Here is a 13,605-nt window from a genome sequence, read left to right as displayed (position 1 = left end):
CTTGCATTGTTTATTACCACTTTCTTTGATCGTAAAAGAGAAAATGTTCCATATTTTTTAAATTTAAGATTATGTTGCTGTGTGTGTCTTCTTAAAATGAAGTTTAAATCAAATATATTTGTACAGTTAGATAGATCTATTATATTCCTTTCAGAATTTCTTTAAATATTACAAAAAAAAAGTGTTAATGAAGTTTGTAACATCAGCCATAATGGCATATTGCTCTTAAAAGTTAAACTACGTGAAAAGAGAAACAAATAGTCGAGCGATCTGTTTCAAATGTAACAAAATAACTGCCATAAAGCCTATTTTCATTTTCACCTGATTATGGATCGATTATTACTATTTACTTTTAAAGTTTCCCAAAATTTTGGTTTCAGCGACTTTTCTTTCTTGAAAGTTGGATTAGTGAAAAAAGGTCAAGAAATTTTGAATTTAATTAGTAGTGTATACATTTACACTGTTTAAACTGTTACTGCTACTAAATTTCAAATTAGAACACTAAACCTCTTTACACTAATCCAACTTTGCAATACATATCCAACTACATGTACAACGTGAAATGAACACGAGAAAACAAACAATCGCGCGATTTATATATAAATCTTAATAACTAAAGCACGTTAAAAGTAATAGGCACTCGGAGCTTTATTAGACTACCGGCCTCCGGGTATCGTTTTCTGCATATTACACTTCCCTATTCGGATTATTTATACGATCTATTTAAAGAACTTCTTTGATGATTTACTATTCATTCACTATTGCCTCCATATTAAGCTTACAGTCAACGCATTTTATTGCGTTGTAAGCAACAAAGATAATAACATACAGTGCCCATAATGTGGAAAAGTTGCGCAGTGGTTACCACTCAAACAACTTTTTACTTTTTTCTGACTCTCGTCATCAGAGAGGAGATTGTGAAGCCACTGTCTTTTAAGATGTCCAGAAGTCTTGTCTGGAAATGTTCTGGAAGAAAGGTGGACGTGCCCAGTGCATTGTGATGAGATTGTATGTTAAGATGGAATTTTCTGTAACAGGTTTTAGCAACTTGTGGGACGAAAGGAATGTTCAAGTCTGAATGTGTGAATGGTTTGATTAGTGACGTAGAGAGGAGCGTCGAACTATAGAGCAAAGAATTTTTTGCTGCAGGGACTTTGGGCGTTTGGTTGAATCCCATAGTCCCATGCCATAAGCCCAGACGGGCTTTAATATACTTACATAAATTATATAACATTCATAGGTCTTTAGTTGTCCAGAGTGAGTTTTGATCTGTTGTCGAGTAGTCTTTTCAGTTGTCGGAAGCGTCTATTGAGTTCTGTACGCTTAAGTTGGGTATGAGGGTTCCAAGTTTTAGAACTGATTCAATAATCCAGAAGGAAGGAATTATAATGACAATTTCAGTCATAATTGTTTTAATTTTTGGCAACCTTTTGACCAAGAGACTAGGTCTCCTACAGGGCTGAGGAACATATTTTATTGTACAGTTATAATGTATATTAATTAGTTAATTATCAAAAATTTATTGCCTTATGCTATTGACAAAATATTTGCTACATTGTTACATGTAAAATGGGTGTGTCTTCTGTCCTTTCTGCCAATAAACTGAGTGTGGTCGGTTTTGAATGATTAAACGAAAAATAGGAGATTACTTTTATTTAAATCAAAACAAATAACGTAAAATTTCTTTTGTTATTAATTTTATTTGGTTTTGTCTTATCAAGCTCTGATTTTTTTTTTGTGCCAATTCATTTTCTTTTGCTATCAATTGCGGAAAGCAGGCGGGCATCACTATTTACTTAATTGGCGTTCTTGTATGTTGTACAGTAGGATTCTCAATTTGTTTTGGGCTCCGTTCCTAGAGTCAGCAACCAAGGACATGTCAGTAAACATTATAACATTAACTTAACTTTCTTTTTTTTCTTCTTCTACCTATTGAGCGGAGTCGAAGGTTATGGCATCAACGTGATGGCCATACCAATCATAATGCCTGAAATGTAAAAATATATCTAAATAAAAAAATTGATGGGCATGCTAGACTGACTCGTAAGACGATTCAGTGGCCCCCTTTTTGGCTCCGTTCCATGAGCCAACAACCATTGACATATCAGTTAACATTATAACATTAACATACAAACAAATTCACCGAGGGTAGATACTCACTTCCACAAAAATAGTGGAAAGGAAATTGAGTTGTTGTCTATTCTGTCCCTGGTTTCAGAGCATACTGAATAATTGGTGTGCGTCTGTTAACTTTAATATTGTTTTAGGCTATAGTTGTTTCTTGAACTTTTAACTCTTACAGTTTAAGTGACTCCAGATAGGAACGCAAGCTTTTTGTTTATTCCAATTTTGGAAAGAAATATATTCCAAATATGAAATAAAATTTAAAAATAAGTACTGAGTGGACCAAGGGGTTACAGGTTGAGATAGGAAAGAACGGATTAGGGGTAAAACGTAGGATCAGTACGATACTGCTAATTAAGTCTTCGAGTTCCATTCTCGGAGACCATTCTCTTTACTCTGCACTTCACGTGCTTAGTCCATGAAATGTTTACTGGCATCCAGCAATACTTTATTTTTCTTCCAGATGATGTCTTCCGCCATGTTCTTTATACATTGTCATTGTCTTAGATTCTTATGGAGCGCTCATATGTCCTTGACCGACGGTCTTGGACTTCCTAGAATTCTTATAAGCAGTAATGGCATTCTTACCAGACTCTCTTATCGAAATTGTCAATCAAATTCTGGGTTGACCCCTTGCTTGCCACTATTTACGATGGGCTTTAAGGAGCTCCATTCTTCAAAATGATATTATCCACCATAAGTCTGGTGACGGTCTAGGCATTAGCTTCTCTCTACGACAAGATGTTGCTATTTGGAAAAGTTATGTAATGACCACCATGATATATTTGTTTTGTTTCATGGATCTTGGAAAAGGTCCCATAAAGAACAGATTTTTGTTTATTTTTCTTTTATATATAATTTATTCCTTAATGAAACAATGCCAATTTTCAAGAATTTGGGACTATTTAGCGGCTCGTCATCCCCTTGATTTGATATTAAAACTGTCCAGTACGACAGTTGTGCAAGGGTTGATCGTCAAAACTGCACAGTAAAGCGAAATGCTGAAAAACACCCAACTTGGACAATTTTTCCCTTCATTCTTGTAAAAGATGAAATTCCTATGTTTTGTTTTTGTAAGTAAAGAGTATATCCTCTTTTTTTATTTTTTTTACTACGACGCAGATTAATTAATTTTTGAAAAAAAGATGCAAAAAATGGGGAAAAATGACAATTTTACAAGTTGTTCTTCTCCTTCTTGTTCTAATTTTTTTTTGTAAACAACGTAGCAACTAAACGCATGAACTGATTTGTATGAATGAGGTGTCATTCGATTCGAAGTTACATCACCTACTGGGGTGATAGAAGCTCAGCGATCTTTAACGATGTAAGAAGGACCCTACCTAAGGAGGTAGCACCTTAGCCTAGCAAATCGAACAGAACTGTTAGCTTCAGGAAACATAAATATAATTATTTTACGAAATGGAGTACTTAGTACTAGATTTTGTCCAGCCTGCAGAGCTGATCCATTTTCAGATTTACATTTTTTCAAAAGATAATAAGATTAAAATCTTGAGAATTTTTAATTCTTAATGAAGATTTATGTATTTTGTGTATCTAAAACCATGTTCAATATTAACTTGTTAACTTATCTGTAAATTACCAAGTTTAAAGATTCCAATATCTTGAGAATGTTAGGGAATGTATTCTGATAAATACATAAATCCTGAAAAAACAAGCCTTGGTGAAGGAAGTGCAGGCTGAGAACCAGGGAACGATAAATAAAGTATAGATGGGTAATAGGTATTTAGGAAGGGGTATAAAGTTGGCACAGGTCCCGCTTGCCAAGCATTAATAACGGCTACGTCTCAACTTCTATAATTTCACGCAACTAGACAGCAAGATCAGGGAGTTACCATCCTAACTCACTTTGTCACTAACAGAATTTCTAAATCTTTGCTTCCTATCTCAATCTTCTCATTATATTAACTGGGCAAAAAAAATCTACAGCATTTATCTCTGAACAAATACTTCCTATTTCAGAAAAAAATTTCTGAATGTTAAATTGTATACAGGCATTGGTACTTGACCAATTGACTTCTTGTTTTTGTGAAAGAACCATTTTTATTTATCAAATTCATAAATTTATCCAAGATTTTAGTCAAATGCATTACTTTTTTTTTGAGCATTTGTATGAGGTGGCGCTAGGTCAAAAAGAGACCGCCAGAAGAAGTACATTTGGGGTTCGAAACTACTTGGAATCCAAGAATTTTCATCAAAAGAACGTCCTGATTGATATAAAACATCAGAGGTAATATCTACAAACGTGTAGGACTTTATACTGAATGAGAACACATCTACCTGGAGTGCACGTAAAGCGGTATATTGCGAGAGATGTTTGGCCTAAACTAAACCGGTCGGAAATTACAGGAAAGTTGTGCGCTACGGTCAGATTATAGTTGTCAAGGTAAAGAGCAAATCGATGTGGTAGGAATATCTAGAGAGTGGTCGAGGATCTATTAGGCAATAGCATATCATTTAGTGTAGATTTTTTAAATAATATTTTGATCCAATATTGATGTTTTGCTTAAAATACTTCGCTGCATTTGAATCATATAAAACAGGCAGGAGAACATCCTGTTTGAAGATCTAAAATGAGGTAGTTTAAGGAAATGAGGATCCCAGAAAGTTGTAAGAAACCAAAGGAGAAGGAAGACCCACGGCAGGAGTATCTTTAATGGATTACTAAGAACATTTAGGCCAATGAAAAAATCCAATGTAATATGTACACAAAATATTTTGGACTGATCAATAATTTATTCATGACTGAAGACATAATCTATAATTGCGCCTTCATTAATCTTAAAGAACTTTGTTTTCTAGAACTAACGATATTAGCTGCCATCCTTTTGGACTTCTCAGGAATTGCGTCTGGTTCCTAGGTCAAGTTCAATGTTGCCACATGATTTTAGGGTTTTATAAATTAAATGTTTTTTATTATTCTTAGAAAAAGGCGCCACGAGCCGAGCGGTTAGAGGCGAGACCTGCGAAGCTAATATATTTTGTGGTACTGGGTTCGATTCCCGGTCTTAGGCCTTGGGTTTTATTTAATGGTTAATACAAGAAATTTACAGCAAAGTATGTTTGCTAGTCGCCTCCGTCCGCGACACCTAATTGGTAGTTGGACGTAAAGCCCCGCCTGAAAAAATAGGCGATTACTTTACTATTCTTAGAAAATGAATTTATCGCAGATTAATTTTTAAAATCGGCCTTAATTCATTAATTTCTATTTTCAGTGTACTGTATGTATCGTAATCAGTGAAAAGGTCTGATCACGCCAAATTTTCGAATTCGAATTTCCCGTCTGTAATTATGACAATTAGTAGTGGTCTTAAAAACCGATTCCAAATCCGACATCTGTGCCAGTAAGAAACTACAGAACTAACAAGACAGACCATGTGCCAACTTCAAGTAAATCTATCGACTTTAGGGCCAGTGCCGACTCTTATGTACTAAATAGCTATCTAAGAAATATTTTTCTAACTGAGGAGATAATTGATTTGAAAGCTGGAACAAAACAGACGGAAACGCCGTCATAAAGAAAAGTAATTCTTACGTCCATTTAATGCTACTTACTTTTTACACTTTCTCGAAGATTTATATGAAGCTATAAGGTATAATTGAGGATAAGGAATAATTAAACCATAAAAAAACAAAATTCTATTAAACTAGAAAACAATAATAATTTACATTGTAATATTAACTAATACAATTTCTAATTAAACAAACTAAAAATTCAAGAAAAAAAAGAAAAAGAAAGAAAAAATGCGTTCAAGGTTCAAGGCATGATAAATCGTCCTTCAGAAGATGTAAGCTATGTTTTACAAAAGTAACTTTTGTTTCCAAATTTGAATTTTCTTTCACAATAAAATACTCCAAAAATTTAAAAAAGTGGTATTAATCCATTTAATTGTATAAGTAATAGAAAGTAAATAGCTGCTTGCATCAGTATCTGAAAATGTATATGTAATTGCAAAATAAAATATAAATCGTAAGAAAGAAATAAATCAATAAATTAACAGTAAGGAAAATATTCATTTCAAAAAATTAATGATTTACCTTGCCCAAAAATGGGAAATCTAAGTTGAAAAACTTAGAGGCAGTAAATACTAATTTCTGTCTACGAGCGAAGTGTATGAGAACTTTAAGCTAAAAATAAAAAACAGAATTAATCATATTAAATGAATGTGCTTCTCATTTAAAGCAAGTAGGACTGATTTGCTAGGCTGAAAATCCGCAGAGAGGCGAGGGGAGAACGTAATATTTGGACCCAAAATGAAGCAGCATCACCTAAATCTATTTTCTGAAAATTTGTTGTTTCTTAAATGAAAATTTATTCATCAAATATTTTTATTTTTCCAAAACTTTGGAGCTTTCAAGACAGCTGGTACGCCGTCGTAATGTCTGGATCAACTTCAGATGTTGAATGTATTACGTCAACCTACAACATCAGCCTCAGCAAGAAAGGGTATGCAAAGAATTAAGGATACCCTAGCGGCTTGAAAAGGATTTCTCCGAAAATTAAAGTTGTCGCGGAAGCTGAGTCGGGACCTTAGGTTTGGTTAGGACATGTTTTGGTACGAATCCCCCCTTTTAAGTGAACGTCATTTCCTGACGGTTTTCCTAATGTAACCGTTGAAGGAAAAGTCGAAATATCCTGTGTTCTAAATTAACCAATGAACGTGTGGCATTTAATGGAGGTATGAGTACAAAGTGACCTTCTCTAATGGACCGAGACTCAAAAAGGGCCGAACCCCATGATTTCTAGTGCTTGAGCAGAATTACCAGAATTTCTCAAGAGGAAATTGGATGAAGGTGAGAATGGAAGCTGCAAAAAACTGTTTTTCACACTGCTGGATCTACTTGATAAAGATTATCACTAATTTAAACGGGTTACCTCGAATTAGTTTACTCAGAACGTGATTATTTAAACCACAATATTATGTAATTACTGTGTTGGAAAAAAAGTTATACAAAAGTTAGGCTTAAGAGAACGTTATGTTTACATTTTGAACCACAACCATGATTGATTATAATTAACTTTTAATGTTGATTATAAATAAATTTACCTGTACACTTCTTTCCAGATACCTGAAGTCTGCAGTTGAGACTTTTAGTTTCTTATTGAACTCTTTGGCCTGAAATATGCACCAAATGAATTTGTTTATTTTATTTGAATCAGAAAAACATTTTTTTAAATATAACTGGTCCAGTAAATTTACAAAAATACCATTATGAATTGGTTTTTACTGCTATTTATTACTTCAGATTGTTATTAATGCAGAGAAAAATAAAACAATTATAACAAAAAATCTGTTTGAAATAACCACTGGTTTTATTATCTTTTTGCCAGTATAACATAGAGTTCTACTTTACGTGTTTTAGGATGGATTCTGTGGCAAAGAGAATTTTGTTGTAAAATTAACGAATGTAATGAAGTGATCAATTTTTAAACTTCTCTAAAATTGGCTCTCAAGGGTTTCAGCTGGATATTTTTTTTACTTTAAAATACTTCTTTTAATTTTTTATAAGTGTAGTTATTACCCGAGGCAATAGATTTTTAATTACATTTATGCTGATACGTTTTTCTTAAAGAATACTTTACGCATTTCACTTGCATCTGTTTGGTTATATTGGTTAGCTACATTCACCATTGGAGTTATTTCTGTATGGTATATCCTTGTATTGTATGTGGCATCCAGGTATTGTATAGCTTGTATACGTTTTATACCTTACTGTATACATTACATATTCTTGACATCAGTATTGTAAATATTAGCAAGAGAGAAAATTTATGTAAGTCCGAGCATGATGTATTTTCCGGCCAGATTTGTAACTTCTACCGAAGTTTTACGTGAATTATTTTTAGCGTTATTTTCTTTTAATTATGGAAAAACAGTCAAAATTTAAAGATGACATGTTTACATTTTACTTAGTGTAACACTTAAAATAAAAGGTAGATTATTATATAATTTCTTTTCACAGTTGCTTTTAGGCCATCTAATAAATTTGGAAGTTGGGGCGTTCTACAACGATTTGTATGTTAGAAGCAGGTGCTGTCTTAGTTAAGAACTCTGTTTGAAGTGTTTGCTGTTCCTCAAGTTTATCTCAGGACAAGACTTAGACAACGCTTGAAGATTACAATAGTAAACAGTTCAGAAACTTCATTTTCTTAGAAGGAATATTAACTATATAAAAACTCCCCAAGTTGTGAGCAAGCAGCTTCTTGGCAGTTTGATAAAAAAGCAAATGTTCCTCATGAACACCCTTCGCTTAATCGTTTGTAATTATTAAACCAAGTTGAAATAGATTTTTCAAAGGAAAAATGAAAACGCCAGAAAAGATGGATGTATCTTTGTTTATCAACAGAATTAATGAACTTTTAGGTTTCACTTAAAGAAATCTACTTAATAAAATTTAGCGATACATTTATTCTACAGTAAGTACATTACTTAATAATGTAGACAAAATTCTGCAAGTGGATAATATTGAACAATCACGTCACGCGTCCTTGCCTAATATCCAATCTTACACTTTCGACTTACTTCTTTTGGAATTTAGAATTTTAGCATTTAAAAATGCAAGATATTATTTGTTCTAACGACAATGAAATCTCAATTACTATCTTTGTTGGACAAGTGAAAATGTTATTGCAATCTCTTAACAGCTAATAAACTTTAGCTTACGAAATCTGAAAAAATAGTGGCTAGTCCAATTTTCGATACAAGAAGCTCGGAAAATGAAACAGTGTTTTTCATTTTATTTTATATTTAAGTTGAGATGCTTCAGCGTTGGCGCCCAAAACCTTTTGAGTGGTCTCTTGTCACAGCCAAAGCTGTTAATCACTCGACAGTTAGCCGCAAGAGGCTCTTCTCTGTTTAAGATTATAGGGAAGGATATCTTACAGAGGAGTAAACGGTAAGATTCTATCATAACATAGAATAAAAATAACAGGGATAGTTTAGGAAGGTTACTTCAGATTCACATGCCTTGCAAACTTACCCAAGAGAATCTTTTACTGAGTAAATTGAAAACAACCAATTGAAATGGTTCACTCTGAGACGGTTATTACTTTTTGCCTGGGCGTAGTGATTTGAGCCCAAAAGTAAATCTCTGGAAGTAATTAGATCACCTATGCAGCGGTTTTTGGTGGCCTAGAGAATTAACGAAAAAGAAAAATAAATTATCGCTAAGAGATTTATTGAATTAGGTACAAGCTAAGCTGTGGTTGCTGCGGAGAAGCTTCCAAATTTGGCACCGATAGAGCCAGTCATTAGAAGAGAAGCTATGAATCAACAGTTAAGGACGAACAGCAAGGGGAGTGGGTAAGAAGTTTTAGAGACAAGTATATGGAGGACCTCTAAACTAAAAGTAGATCTTGTACTCTTATCCTGATCACACTTGGGGAATAAAAGCGAAATGGCGAATAATTATCTGATAAAGGTTGTGAATTTAAATGAACAGGAGGTTGCAATGTTTTAATAGTGATTTTGGGTTAGGAAATTCGATCTGCTTGATTAATGGTTTAAGGCAAGTATGGGTCTTACAGGAGCTAGTGAATTGATAATGGATGAAGATGTGGCGATCAACCTACTTCTGGAGCATTTAAGAATGTTTTATTTATTGATAATTATAATGTTTTATTAAAACCATCCGGTAGGTCTGTTGCGTACAATAACATATTGAGAAACTTATACGGTTGGTCGTCAGAATATGCACGCAAAAGCGTAATGGTGAAAAGCCCAAATTTGACTATTTTTTAAAATGCTTTTATATTTATGAGATATAATTTTCCAATTGTCTTTAAAATATCATATCCTCTTTACTGAACGCATTTTTTTTTACTATAACCCCGATCAAATAGATTTCGAGAAAACTTAGCCAAAATTTGGAAAAAACGACATTTACAGAAATTCTATGGGAGAGGCGTTAGTCCCATGTACGATATGTAAGAACTACTCTAACAACTTAATTAATACTAATAACTCTATACTTCATAGCCTGGTTATGTTAAACTTTTGCAGAAAGAAGTGGTTAGAACTTCTCAAGGGATATTAAAGTGCCAACCTGCTTTTACTAAGGGGAAGTATTCCAATCGTGCCGTGTCCGCAGATTAATTTCTCTTTGCTCTATTAAGGAAAAATAATATTGTAATCGTAGTTTAAATTATTACCTTAAGAGGAAGTGTTGTAATCGCAGCCTTATTTCTCTTACATCCCTTAATAGGAAGTAATGAAATCACAATTTATCTTACCGTTCTTGAGCGAAAGTACTGTAATCGCAATTTTCTTTCTATTATCTCCCTTAATGGGAAGTAATCTATCACTTTATCCTTTCTTTCTTACTGAAATTACTGAACTGAAGTATGAATGAAATGATGGGTACTTGCTGATTTATGTACCTTATGGCGTTTAATTAATCCTTATACCTAACTTTTTGTTAAGGAGTTATTATTTCGCTCTGTAGATAGAGGAATGATTTTTATTAAAGTTATTATTTGAATTGTATTTATTATTGATTGGAGCGTTATATATATTTTTATCTTTAATAATTTCTATCCATATAACTGCATGAGTATATCTACATATCTATTTTCTCTTCTTTCTGAATCCTTTTTTCTGGTTTGCAATTGCCAAGATCAATATTTTATGGCTATGAAATATTGGCAACTTGCTGAATAAACCTTTCAAACAATTAGTTTATTTTTCGAGTGAACTCCATTAAGCATTAAAAAGCCAAAAATTATTCTAACATTAAAAAAAGTAAAACAAAATACCTGATACATCACTTGAGAGCAGGTGAAGACGAGTCGAAAAGCAGTGGACCAAGTAAGAGTAGACCATGTTACGTACATTAAAGCATTTGGAGCTGTTTTACTCAGTGCTGAATAACATTCAGTAATTGAAAAGGCAAACGAGTATACAAAAACAAATATAATTGGAAATCCATAGACATCGTTAACCTCTTCACAAATGGTGATTAATTTTTCATATGTTTTCAGTGAATCGACCAATTTTATCGGATTTCCGCTGCTTAAAGCTTTTCTTAAAACAATAAATCTGTTATTAATAGAAATTAAAATACCAGAAAATTGACCACCAATTGATATGAACATTAGAAAACACGAGTAATCTACAACGTATATATTCATATTGGCAATAAATATATTGTAATCGGTCATTATAAAAAATACAAGCGTTATCTGACACAATGATAAAATTAATATTGTAACTGTATTTGAATGCCCAAAAGATGAATTTCCAGTGGAACGTATATAATACAAATATTTGTCTAATTTACTTTTCTTTAAAATTACAATAATAGAAAATAATAGCAATGGTGCCATTAATATCACCATTTGTCCAGCATTTACAAATACCAGTATTAGAGTACCTTGTAAGAAAGGTGGGACATATAAAATACATGAAAAACAGGTGCCAACAATTGAAAATATAACAATGTAATTCCAAAAATGAAGTCTTTTATGGAAAGTAAATTTTCCTCTATTTACCCGGTACGGAAAAGTCCCAAACAATTGATGCAATAAAAAGAATGAACTAATTTTTTCATCATTTATCCAGTCTAACATAGCTTTAAATGGCAGAGACATCTCATAGTTGAATCACAGAGTTAGAAGAATAACTGTAAACTGCACTGAGAACAAAAAATAAAACTTATTACGAAACAGCTTAGAATTCGCGCATGTTCAATACTTTTTTTTTCTCAAAATGTTAATTAACAGTAATGGAAGCTCTAAAAAGAAATGTTATTTACCAGTAATTTACTGGTTACGAATTACCTATAAATATTTAAGAAGGGACCATATTCACCTTGTTATAGCATTATTATCAATCGATCAATCGATTAGGAATTTTGTTATCATTGTAATTACATTTTACTCGCTGTTCGCTTTAATCCGATAAACTGTAATCATTATTAGGTACTAACAACCTGCGACCTATTACTACACAGTATCAAGTAAGCAAAGAATTAATCCCAACTTCAACTACAAACTTCACAAAATTATTTAAGCGATAAATGCACTTATCAACTTATTCAGTGATGGTTTAATGATTTAAGGCGCGTCAACATCTGAGCTTATTGGCGCCCGGTGCTTTTTTTCGGTGTACTGCCGACCTCCGGAAAGTGTTCTCCCGTTGCAGTCAACACTACCCATCACCGGACAGTGAGTTATAAGAAGCTCCTAGGAAGAGAAAATCTAAGGGCCAGTAGCTGGATTCGTAACTGGGATCTCCGCATGGGAATCCAATACGCTAACCGCACAGCTAATCCCTTCCCTAAAATTTGAATTACAATGTGTGGGAGTGATAGTGTTTTTTAAATTGTGATTTAGGAAGGAAATATATCAAGTAGCAATGTTACAGTTACTTAAAATCTATTAGTCTTATTATACTAATATTAATTATTTGAAGATTCATAAAAAAATGTTTTCTTTCTTTATTTTGAAATTTATATCTGTATAATGTACGCAGGAAATGCAAATAAAATTCATAACGTTAGTAACACATAACCTAAAAAAGCACCGGGCGCCAATAATCTCAGATGTTGACGCGCCTATTTAATTTTTGAACTTATCTATTATAATAATCAATTCCTGTATACTGTTTCTAAGATTAAGAGAAAGAAAAGATTTTATAAGAAAAGTGAATTTCAAACCGCCATTTTATAAACTTGTTAGTTTCATGTTCTCATGTAATCGAAGCGTGGCTTATTTCAAAAAGATGTGGCCATTTAACAATGTCGGCTCTCAACTAGTCCAATAGGCAGCCTAGATTTCATACTTCCAATACGCTGCTGGAATTGGTCAACCCTTCATTGCTAATTATTTATATGAAAAATATTCTTAAACTGTTTCTTAATAAATTTTCCCTAAAAGTATTTCTTTTGAACATCGAATTATGCAATAAAGAATTTTGTCATCAAAAAAATGTTTCCTACACTTAACATAAATTTTATTATTAACTAAGCCAGATCCAGAAATGTTTGAAATATTTTTTTCAACGGTCTAAAAAAACCAAAACCGTTTGAAATAGTGATATTTTATCGAAAAGTTGGCAAACGAAAATTTTATATTTTGTTTAGTACAAGGATATACTACTTACAGTGACTCCCATTAATATTGGGACAGTACATACAGAAGTTTAAAATTGACGAAAATTAAAAGTGGCACCCATTTATTCAAATTTTTATAAATTCATTTCATTTTATAATTACTATTAATTAAATAAAAACTATTTAAATAAGTTCATAAAAATGTTTTGGTTGATTAAAAAAAATATATATAATAATAAGTGCAAATTCTACCTCTCATAAATATTGGGACACTATTATAATTTATAGTTTGTCCAAGGTTGTGCCCGAATATTTATACAATTTGTAAATATATACCTTAAGCATACGTATATTCAATATGAAATTAATAATTAAATTAGTTTATATAAATCAAGCCAGGTATAACATGTC

General features: G+C 32.5%; 1 protein-coding gene across 3 annotated transcripts; it reads right to left on the bottom strand.

The window, feature by feature from the left end:
* Positions 1-5,768: 5,768 nt before the first annotated feature.
* On the bottom strand, positions 5,769-12,027 carry LOC141460009 (uncharacterized). 3 transcript variants are annotated; one of them, XM_074139618.1, is made up of 5 exons: positions 11,633-12,026; positions 10,898-11,165; positions 7,191-7,259; positions 6,181-6,270; positions 5,769-6,073 (listed from the first exon to the last, which is right to left on the bottom strand). In XM_074139618.1, exons 1-5 carry the CDS (start codon positions 11,692-11,694, stop codon positions 6,005-6,007), a joined length of 558 nt encoding a protein of 185 aa, XP_073995719.1. In that variant the 5' UTR covers positions 11,695-12,026; the 3' UTR covers positions 5,769-6,004. The 3 variants fall into 3 exon arrangements, with proteins under 3 accessions (XP_073995719.1, XP_073995727.1, XP_073995710.1); XM_074139626.1 differs by having other exon boundaries at positions 10,898-11,160; positions 11,633-12,015; XM_074139609.1 differs by having other exon boundaries at positions 10,898-12,027.
* Between the last annotated feature and the right edge of the window lie 1,578 nt (positions 12,028-13,605).

The sequence above is a fragment of the Rhodnius prolixus genome, unplaced genomic scaffold (genome assembly GCF_049639745.1).
Source record: "Rhodnius prolixus isolate KJV_2025 unplaced genomic scaffold, Rpr scaffold_1, whole genome shotgun sequence".
Classification (NCBI taxonomy): domain Eukaryota; kingdom Metazoa; phylum Arthropoda; class Insecta; order Hemiptera; family Reduviidae; genus Rhodnius; species Rhodnius prolixus.
The sequence above is the reverse complement of the archived record's forward strand: the minus strand, read 5'-3'. Positions and strand labels throughout refer to the sequence as shown.